We start from the raw sequence: 11,148 nt of genomic DNA, 5'->3' as shown, positions 1-11,148 counted from the left end.
ATCACCACAATTAGATTGTTACATTTGTTTTTATTCAACTTATCCATTGGGTTCAATACAGCCTCCGAGAAGGACAACTTGATTATGGGTTGAACACACTTACTTAAACATCACTTGTTGCAGCTGTCTTTTGGCACAATGACCACATCTAGAATCGGTTTATCCTCCCCAAACCCCAATGGGAGAACACTAACCTAGATCAGCATTAATTAAGGGGCAGGAAAATCAAATGAACAAAGTCTAGTGCTTGTTATTACTCCCGTCGCCTCCTGGTGGTCAAGAGGAGCGGCGGTAGGTGATGTGCAAATGCTGCATAAGTGGCCCACCTTCCATCGCCATGGAGACAGTCTGCTCAAGCTTCCCATCCGGTCTCAGCTGGAACACTCTGGAAATCTGAGGGAGAGAACAGGAATCCATCAAATCCTAATTACTGTGGTTTAACCAGAGTAGTGCACTTGACACCAGAGAGTATCCAATTGGAAGGGAGCTTGTTAAATTCTGTAACACTTTATTGGATCTGTCAATTTTGTAAAACTTGACATAACAAATTTCAAGATCCAAAAGAACCAGAAAGTTGTAAGCAACTTTGCACAAGGTAGCTTCTAAGCCCAAGCCCTAAACTCCCCGGTATTTACAGATAAGGAAATAGCAAAGCGGTAAATTGTTTTTCGACCAACCATTGAATATCTATTAGGGGCATAGGCCAAATTTTGCTGGATCGAAAAGAGTATCAACAGACTAGAAAGTGGCAGTCTCACCTGCTGTACATGGGGTTCTTTAGCGAAGGAGGTTCTGGCCAGGGCATGGGTGTGTAAAGTTAACTGCTGTCCAGTCAGATCTCCTTCCTCAATCTCCACCAGGCCTGTAGAGAAGAGAACACCAGATTTATAGGAGGTTCTGATCTCATGGACAGATCTATGCAAAAATAACTGATACTGTTGAATCTGTTCGGGACTAATGGGATAATGAGCAGCAGTAGTTCCGGTGTTTTGTCACTGGTTATTTGGACAAAAAAAAAAAAAAAAAGGTGTTGGCATCTTTTGAAATTTGGAGGGAACGTTTGGCCATAACTTGCAAAGAGAGAGGGTGGAACTTCTTGTTCTGCTCCTCATCTCTTCTCTCAATACGTATGGAACCAGAACTTAAAATCGAGCCGGTGACTAATTACGTGAGACTTCAGATTTGGGTTATCTGAGATTAGAGGTTCAGACCTGGTTTAATAGCTTAGTTGAACTGACAAATTAAAGATTTGCAGATTCAAGTCCCACTTGGGCAACGTTCTAAATTATCTGAGGGGTAAGTATAGGCTAGGTCTAAGCATTGAACAGTCTCGTACCTGAGTTCTGTGCTATAATGAAGGCTACTCTGTTGCCGCCTGGTTGTATTCTGATGAAGCCACACTCCCTGTGCATAGGTTTCTTATTCTCAGCATGGAACGCATTAAACCTGCAGAACAGGGGAAATAAATGTACACGTGATTATTATAACACTGTACGTTCATCCTAGCCCAGAAACCCAACGTCGAATTTCACGTCGGGCATAAATTAGCATTTGGATCAGAAAAATTTCCTCATGACCTCTACGAGCCAGAATGTTGAATAAAATGATATTTGAAACTTACTTTACCGGTTGTCCGTGTGGTTGGTCCTTTTGCAGGTAGAAATGAGAGACAATACATCCACAGGAAAGTTGATGTAATTATACTTTTCAAAGCACTGGAAGTGCGTTGAGGTTTCTGTCAAAGATACTTGCCAAACTTGTGCACGTTTACATCGTTCTGCGTAAGCAAATATCAAAGGCGGCACTCAAACGGTACAAGAACATTAGCCAGCAAGAATCCTCTCACCCGGAGGCATATTGTCCCTGGAGATTTTAACTAGGGAGGAACCGATATGACATTTTTGGCCAATACCGATATTTTCCTTGCCAAAAAAATAAACAAACAAACGATACCGATAAAACATTTGTGGCCTTAAGCATTCTAGTACAGTTAAAGTTTGCTGGCCTTTACGCATGTCCCTATTACCAGTAAAACAATCAAAACCCATTTCTTAATTTGTTCAGTCTCAATCAGGATTTCATCATACATGTCAAGCAGTGAAGTTTCAGCTCTCTGTCCATGGCCTCTTCCTCGGTACGCACTCAGTGTCCTTTTCCATCTTGTCCAGCTATCTAACATTTCATGTAAACCCCGCTTGTTTGCATCAAAGTAGCGGTCCTTGTACCTAGCATCGAGCATGGTGGTGACAGTAAAGGTTCTGAGAGAATGCCACCGAATTGCTTTTTCACAGCCTCTTGTAGAGTACTTTTGCAAGTTAATCCCACGGTCTGTGTCGGCAGTTTTGTTGAGCAGGCGTTTAAATGCCATGACAGAGGGTATCACGTCCGCTGCAGACGCAGTTGATAAACGTATTTCTCGATGCAGTTGTTCGAATGGAGCTAGGAGTGTGTTCAAGTTTCAAACAGGTTCTCAAATGCCATTTAAAATGGTAGTAGCGGTATGAGAACCAGCACATTCTTGAGCATGCAATACGGTTTTCCTCAGTACGTAATCCTCGTCGACCACTGTGCTGTCAGACTCAGCATGCTCATGGGGCTGACGTCGCTGGTCCAAATGTCAGTCGTGAAGCTAATAGCAGTGACGCCCATAGCAAGTAGCTCATGGATGTGGGTTTCAACAATACTGTGCAACTCCGGTAGGGTAACATCTGAAAAATAGCACCTACTTGGTAGTGTGTACCGGGGCTCGAGGTGCTCGACCAGTCGGCGAAAGCCAACATCATCCACGACAGAACGATTGATTGTCAAGGGCAATGAATTCCATTATCTTGGCATTGATGTATTTCACCTTTGAGCGGTCTCGCTGAAATGTTCACTCTTTCAAATGACTGCTCGACTTAAACTTGTTGGAAGTGTGCGCTTAGTATTTTTCTGCTTTTGTTCTGTGTAGCGCAGTATTTTTCATGCCGTCATTACATCTACGTTATAGGTATGCACGTTAGCTTTGACATCGGTTTTGCACATCGGCATTAAACTAGACATCGGGCCGATGTTGACATTTATCTAATATCGTCCGATTCCAATATGCTTACCGATATCGTGCATCCCTAATTTCAACCAAATTCTTCCAAAGTATCACCAACATGTATCCTAACCCCTGATAGGAAACATGCTGGAACAGGTGTACACAAACATCCGTGACGAGTACAACGCCAACCACCGCCCCCACGTCGGCCAATCAGATCACGTCGCTGTTCCTACTCCCCACCTACAAGCAGCAACTCAAGAGGGAGCCACCAACTCAGAACAGTGAGGCGCTGGACAGAGGCAGACTCAATGCTGCAGGTCTGTTTTGGGAATACTGATTGGAATATGTTCGAAGAGTCATCCACCCAGGACTCATCCACCAACATTGGGGAATATACATTGTTAGTCACAGGCTTCATTAGGAGATGTGTTATACCCACAATAACAATCCAACCAAAAACCCTGGATGAATGGTGAAAATCCACACCATGCTCAGAGGCCGTACTGCAGCATTCAATGTCAGAACGAACCCCAACAACTTGAAGGCAAGTACAAGGCTACCAGGTACGAGTTCCGCAAATCCATTAGGGGACGCAAAAAGTAAAAAAATTCAAACCGATGTTCAACAATTCAGACTCGCGATGCATGTCGCAAGGACTACAGCCATCTACAGTGCCCACCGATGCCTCCCTGCCAGGCGAGCTTACCACATATGCTCACTTCAAGGCCGACAATAACAAGCCATCCAGGAAGACTCACGCTGCACCGGATGACCAAGCACTTTTGCGCTGGCTCAGATAGTAAGCAGCCGGCTCAGATAGTATCCCTGGCCGCATCCTCAGATTGTGCACTGACCAGCTGGCGGGCATCTTCAACCTGTAGTCCCCCCACTTGCTTTAAGGAGACCGCCATCATCCCAATGCCCAAGACCAAGATGACATTCCCAAACGACTATCCCATTGGCTACAGTTCAGCACTCAACTCTATTGTTCTCTATGCTTGACACCAAGCTCAAAGTCCTGTGTCTGGACAACACCCTCTGCAACTGGATCCTGAACTACCTGATGGGAAAACCACAGGCTGAGGATTGACAACACCCCCACACTACTCTTAACACAGGTGTGTCCTCAGCCCTCTGCTGTACTCCCGGTTCATCCACAACTGACTTTGTGCAACACCAACTCCAAGTTTGCTGACGACACCACGGTTGTAGGCCTGATAACCAACAACGAGTCAGCCTATAGGGCGGTGGTAACTGTCCTGGTACCTCAATGCCAGTTCAACAACCTCTCCCTCAATATCAGCAGAACAAAAGGAGTTGACTGTTGACTTCAGAAAGCAAAGGGAACATGCCCCAATCCACAGCAACAGGACTGCATTTTCCACTGAGGGCTTGACATGGACCAATAACACCACCAGTCGAGGGTGCAACAGCGCTGCTACTTCCTAAGGCGGCTGAAGTAATTTGGCATGCCATCCCCCAGTCCTCTCCCAATACTACCGCTACACCATCAAGAGCGTCCTGACCGGTTGCATCATGGCCTGGTACAGGAATTGCTCTCTCCACAACCGCAAGGCCCTTCAGCAGCGGGTGAAGACGGCCCCAGTGTTCCCACCCATCCAGGACATCTACTTGAAACAGTGCATGAGGAAGTCTCGCACATCAAGGACCCCACACACACCAGCTGTTCACTTCCTTATTCAGGCAGACGGTATCGAAGCATGAGGTCTGATACCAACAGGCTCAGAGACCGTTTCTATCTACAAACCGTCAGACTGCTGAACACTTGGTCAGTCCAGTTCACCTGCCGAGTCTCCGCACACATGCACTACACTTGCCCCCAATCCATGCCTTCCCCAAAACATGTTTAAATATTGGACTATAAAAAGCTCGAATCTTCCATTCCTCTCAAATTTGAGAAAAAGCTGTTGCGCAGCAACTCACTGCCTTCCTGAAGACAAACAATGTATACGAAATGCTTCAGTCTGGTTTTAGACCCCATCATAGCACTGAGACTGCACTTGTGAAGGTGGTAAATGACCTTTTAATGGCGTCAGACCGAGGCTCTGCATCTGTCCTCGTGCTACTAGACCTTAGTGCTGCCTTTGACACCATTGATCACCACATTCTTTTGGAGAGACTGGAAACCCAAATTGGTCTACACGGACAAGTTCTGGCCTGGTTTAGATCTTACCTGTCGGAAAGATATCAGTTTGTCTCTGTGAATGGTTTGTCCTCTGACAAATCAACTGTACATTTCAGTGTTCCTCAAGGTTCCGTTTTAGGACCACTATTGTTTTCACTATATATTTTACCTCTTGGGGATGTTATTCGAAAACATAATGTTAACTTTCACTGCTATGCGGATGACACACAGCTGTACATTTCAATGAAACATGGTGAAGCCCCAAAATTGCCCTCGCTAGAAGCCTGTGTTTCAGACATAAGGAAGTGGATGGCTGAAAACCTTCTACTTTTAAACTCAGACAAAACAGAGATGCTTGTTCTAGGTCCCAAGAAACAAAGAGACCTTCTGTTAAATCTGACAATTAATCTTGATGGTTGTAAAGTCGTCTCAAATAAAACTGAAGGACCTCGGCGTTACTCTTGACCCTGATCTCTCTTTTGACGAACATATCAAGACTGTTTCAAGGACAGCTTTTTTCCATCTACGTAACATTGCAAAAATCAGAAATGTTCTGTCCAAAAATGATGCAGAAAAATTAATACATGCATTTGTTACTTCTAGGTTAGACTACTGCAATGCTCTACTTTCCAGCTACCCGGATAAAGCACTAAATAAACTTCAGTTAGTGCTAAATACGGCTGCTAGAATCCTGACTAGAACCAAGAAATTTGATCATATTACTCCAGTGCTAGCTTCCCTACACTGGCTTCCTGTTAAGGCAAGGGCTGATTTCAAGATTTTACTGCTAACCTACAAAGCGTTACATGGGCTTGCTCCTACCTATCTTTCCGAGTTGGTCCTGCCGTACATACCTATACGTACGCTACGGTCACAAGACGCAGGCCTCCTAATTGTCCCTAGAATTTCTAAGCAAACAGCGGGAGGCAGGGCTTTCTCCTATAGATCTCAATTTTTATGGAACGGTCTGCCTACCCATGTGAGAGACGCAGACTCGGTCTCAACCTTTAAGTCTTTACTGAAGACTTATCTCTTCAGTAGGTCATATGATTGAGTGTAGTATGATTGAGTGTAGTCTGGCCCAGGAGTGTGAAGGTGAACGGAAAGGCTCTGGAGCAACGAACCGCCCTTGCTGTCTCTGCCTGGCCGGTTCCCCTCTCTCCACTGGGATTCTCTGCCTCTAACCCTATTACAGGGGCTGAGTCACTGGCTTACTGGTGCTCTCTCATGCCGTCCCTGGGAGGGGTGCGTCACTTGAGTGGGTTGAGTTACTGGCGTGATCTTCCTGTTTGGCTTGGCGCCCCCCCCTTGGTTTGTGCTGTGGTGGAGATCTTTGTGGGCTATACTTGGCCTTGTCTCAGGATTGTAAGTTGGTGGTTGAAGATATCCCTCTAGTGGTGCGGGGGCTGTGCTTTGGCAAAGTGGGTGGGATTTTTCCTTCCTGTTTGGCCCTGTCCGGGGGTATCTTCGGATGGGGCCACAGTGTATCCTGACCGCTCCTGTTTCAGCCTCCAGTATTTATGCTGCAGTAGTTTATGTGTCGGGGGGCTAGGGTCAGTTGGTTATACCTGGAGTACTTCTCCTGTCTTATCCGGTGTCCTGTGTGAATTTAAGTATGCTCTCTAATTCTCTCGTTCTCTCTCTCTGAGAACCTGAGCCCTAGGACCATACGTCACGGCAAACCGGGCATGATGACTCCTTGCTGTCCCCAGTCCACCTGGCCTTGCTGCTATTCCAGTTTCAACTGTTCTGCCTGCGGTTATGGAACCGCCACCTGTCCCAGACCTGCTGTTTTCAACTCTTAATGATCGGCTATGAAAAGCCAACTGAAAATTATTCATGATTATTATTTGACCATGCTTGTCACTTATGAACATTTTGAACATCTTGGCATAGTTCTGTTATAATCTACACCCGGCACAGCCAGAAGAGGACTGGCCACCCATTTACATTTACATTTTAGTCATTTAGCAGACGCTCTTATCCAGAGCGACTTAAAGTAGAGTGCATACATTTTATTACATTTACATACTGAGACAAGGATATCCCTACCGGCCAAACCCTCCCTAACCCGGATGACGCTATGCCAATTGTGCGTCGCCCCACGGACCTCCCGGTTGCGGCCGGCTGCGACAGAGCCTGGGCGTGAACCCAGAGACTCTGGTGGCGCAGCTAGCACTGCGATGCAGTGCCCTAGACCACTGCGCCACCCGGGAGGTAGCCACCCCTCATTGCCCGATTCCTCTCTAGGTTTCTTCCTAGGTTTTGGCCTTTCTAGGGAGTTTTTCCTAGCCACCGTGCTTCTACACCTGCATTGCTTGCTGTTTGGGGTTTTAGGCTGGGTTTCTGTACAGCACTTCGAGATATTAGCTGATGTACGAAGGGCTATATAAAATAAACTTGATTGATTATCTGCATTTTTGTCCAAATGTTATTGACAGCCAAGTTTTAATGTTCTCTACCTACATAGTACTCAATACCCATTCATGTTTGATAAATTCAAGATAAAAATTGCTGACACTTCTGAAATTTAAAGCCAATTATCTCATAATCATCTTTTTTTGCAGAAAAGTTGATGTAATTCTACTTTCCTGTGGATATATTGTCTCACACACCAACCTGCAAAATAACCAACCACAGGTAAAGTTAGTCAAAATATAATTTTATTCAACATTCTGGCTTGTAAAGGTTATCAGAGGAAACTTCCCTGACCCAAACGCTCATTTATGCCAGACGTTGAATCCAAAACAATTAGTCATTTAGCAGACACTTTTATCCAAAGCAACTTAGTCATGCGTACATACATTTTACATATGCATGGTCATTACAGGCGCCCTACTCTACCAACTGAGCTAGAAAGGACATGATTCAAAAAAATCATAGCAGGCTAAGCGCAATCTTCACAGGCTCTACTTGTGTAGTGTGATTTTTGTTAGGCCAGCTGTACCCTAGTCAGCGGTCAGTCCAACTCACATGAAGTTGATGACTGGTTGGCCCACATGGGAGAAGTGCAGTCTCTCGTTGTAGCGGAAAGGTGGTATGGAGGAGAATGAGCCCTCTCCTGGCTCATCGGACTCCCAGACCCCAAGAAGCCAGTCCAATGCCAGCAGCGCAGGGTTCAGCTCAGCTATGGGGGAACACAAGGGCTTCATATAGGGGACAGTCATTTGCGTAGGCCTAGCCAGACAAACGGATACGTGCCGTGGTTTCGACGTAGCCTATGAATACGCAACAAAAACTTGTAGTCGCTCACCACTTCAGCTCCACTATACGGGTTGCGTTGCTTTACTATCAATTGTTGCTAGTGGTTGTACCAAATGATCCTCCAATTACACAAGTTGTTTTTGTTTACATTGTGAACATAGTAGCTTCTTGACATCATAAATCTTAGTAAAATAGCCAGTGGTGAATAGTCGAGGCCATATGCCTTCGACCACATGATCAAAGGACATAACAAAAATAAAATGAAACGCTCTCAACTAGCAAGCAAGTCGCAGCAATGAAGAATTTTGTGCGTGCGCGTTCACGCGAAAGGGGGGGGGGGGGTGGCTTGCAGGTCGAGCTTTTCGGTACAACACCGGCAGAAAATGGAGTTAGATGGATTTTGGCCGACGTTATGCAAATTCTCATTGATTAAACATTTGACCTCAATACATTTGTATGTTTCCAAAACTATAATATGTCATGAACAGAGTGAACTACGTTTTGTAGACTTTATCCTTTGCCAAAGTTGTAATTTTGCGTTCTTTAGAAGTAATGCAAGGGCGAATTGACTTATTGCACAGCAGACTTCAGTGTAGACGTACCCTATTGGAAATAAGCAAATGTAGGCCTATGCTAGAACGAGCCAATAGGATCTCACTAGGTTGTGCTTGGCTCGCCCACTTACTTGCTTCTCATTTAACTAGGCAAGTCAGTTAGGGAACAAATTCGTATTAACAATGACGGTCTATCGGGGAACAGTAGGTTAACTGCCTTGCTCAGTGGCAGAACGACAGATTTTTACCTTGTCAGCTCGGGGATTCTAACCACACCTGTTCTGCCAACACAGTACAATGTGTGGTTCTGACTCACTATTCCAAGCTTACACGTACTATATGAATGGTTTGCTGATATTTACCTTTTACAGTGGAGTGATTATAGTCTAATCGGGTGGATTAATTTGCTCCCATTGCAAATGACTGGCCGTGGTCTATCTTGCGTTAGTTATAAAATAACTTTGGTTTAGTTCGGAAAAACAATCTCGGGACAGGATATAGCTGGGCGCACTTGCGTACTAGGCTAATTCAGGACACTTTCATGCCCTGATATAAGGAGCTGGCGGCAAAACGTTTGATTAAACAAGTCAGAGACAAACTAATGCATCAAATTACATATTTAAAAAGAGCGAATAGATATACAATCCCTAAATCAACTAACTGTCAATAGTAAAACAAACGTTTATAACGATTGAGTCAACCTTAATCTAGAAAATGAATGGTGAAGTCGCTCGATGGTTGAAGTGTAGCAGGGCCATAAGGAAATTTATAAAATGTGTTTCTTGGGCCGTTATCGATATCATGAATCTAACCTTATAGCCAACCTACACAAAGCGCAATGTCGCAAGTGTTATATGTAAAAACGAAATAAAGTAAAGCTATATCTACCGAGTAAAATTGTATCGAGTTGGTATGCTGTTGACATTGAATATACACGTATAGAGAGTAGGCTAAGTAAGCAGTTCAAGGATAAAATGTTTCACCGTTGGAATTAGATTGTAAAAAAAATGCTTACCTGACTGGTGAAAAGGGCACGCCATTGCAAAGGTTGTCTTATTCAAAGTATGTCATTATGTTAGAAAAGGAAGACCAATCTTTCGCGAAGCAGTGAAATGGTGCATATAATACTGCGACAATATTATTCTCAGGCTGTCATGTTACTGACGCCCCCTTTTTCACAGATTAATCTTCTTCAGTGGGGTTTATCGGAGGTTGGCATCCAACGTTATGGTGCATTACCGCAACCTACTGTACTGGAGTGTGGGCTAGAGACAGGAAGACACGAAATCCTACCTGCTCTTAAAAAATATAACATATTTGAGACTATATCTAATGACGTTCTACTCAATATACAATTAAACTAATTTACTGTATCCCCTTCTCCCTCATACCAGATCTCAGCCTCTTCTTTTCCCTCTGATACTGCCCACACTGTAGCATTACATACTCCACTATCTCTGTTTCCTGGCAATAATCACACTTTCCTGTTGGATCCTTTCCTATCACATTTAAGGACTTGTTCAACTGGCTGTGTCCCAACCTTAAATCGTGTAAAAATAGCCTCCTCCCCTCCCTGACTTTCCTCTGTACTTGAAATAAACTCAGCAAAAAAAGAAACGTCCTCTCACTGTCAACTGCGTTTATTGTGTGTAAATATTTGTATGAACATAACAAGATTCAACAACTGAGACATAAACTGAACTGAAGTTCCACAGACAGGTGACTAACAGAAATGTAATAATGTGTCCCTGAACAAAGGGGGTGGGGGTCAAAATCAAAAGTAACAGTCAGTATCTGGTGTGGCCACCAGCTGCATTAAGTACTGCAGTGCATCTCCTCCTCATGAACTGCACCAGATTTGCCAGTTCTTGCAGTGAGATGTTACCCCACTCTTCCACCAAGGCACCTGCAAGTTCCCGGACATTTTCTTGGGGGAATGGCCCTAGCCTTCACCCTCCGATCCAATAGCTCCAAGACGTGCTCAATGGGATTGAGATCCGGGCTCTTCGCTGGCCATGGCAGAACACTGACATTCTTGTCATGCTGGAGGGTCATGTCAGGAGGAGTCTGCAGGAAGGGTACCACATGAGGGAGGATGTCTTCTCTGTAACGCACAGCGTTGAGATTGCCTGCAATGACAACAAGCTCAGTCCGATGATGCTGTGACACCGCCCCAGACCATGACGGACCCTCCACCTCCAAATTGATCCCGCTCC

The 11,148-nt window shown here is 44.8% G+C and overlaps 1 protein-coding gene across 1 annotated transcript; it reads right to left on the bottom strand.

Annotated features, from left to right (window-relative positions):
• Positions 1-10: 10 nt before the first annotated feature.
• thap4 (THAP domain containing 4) lies at positions 11-10,445 on the bottom strand. Its single transcript, XM_055882813.1, has 5 exons — positions 9,948-10,445; positions 8,148-8,301; positions 1,337-1,446; positions 759-862; positions 11-393 (listed from the first exon to the last, which is right to left on the bottom strand). Exons 1-5 carry the CDS (start codon positions 9,970-9,972, stop codon positions 277-279), a joined length of 510 nt encoding a protein of 169 aa, XP_055738788.1. The 5' UTR covers positions 9,973-10,445; the 3' UTR covers positions 11-276.
• Positions 10,446-11,148: the final 703 nt, after the last annotated feature.

The sequence above is a fragment of the Salvelinus fontinalis genome, chromosome 26 (genome assembly GCF_029448725.1).
Source record: "Salvelinus fontinalis isolate EN_2023a chromosome 26, ASM2944872v1, whole genome shotgun sequence".
NCBI classification, from domain to species: domain Eukaryota; kingdom Metazoa; phylum Chordata; class Actinopteri; order Salmoniformes; family Salmonidae; genus Salvelinus; species Salvelinus fontinalis.
Note: the sequence above shows the minus strand (reverse complement) of the source record. Positions and strands in the feature narration are given on the sequence as shown.

Excerpts from the sequence above, each read along its gene's own strand:
- thap4 (XM_055882813.1), bottom strand. The coding sequence starts at position 9,972 with ATGGCGTGCCCTTTTCACCAGTCAG. Across the intron at positions 1,447-8,147 it reads CAACCAGTCATCAACTTCAT|GTTTAATGCGTTCCATGCTG; the intron begins GTGAGTTGGACT and ends CCTGTTCTGCAG. Across the intron at positions 863-1,336 it reads CATTATAGCACAGAACTCAG|GCCTGGTGGAGATTGAGGAA; the intron begins GTACGAGACTGT and ends TCTTCTCTACAG.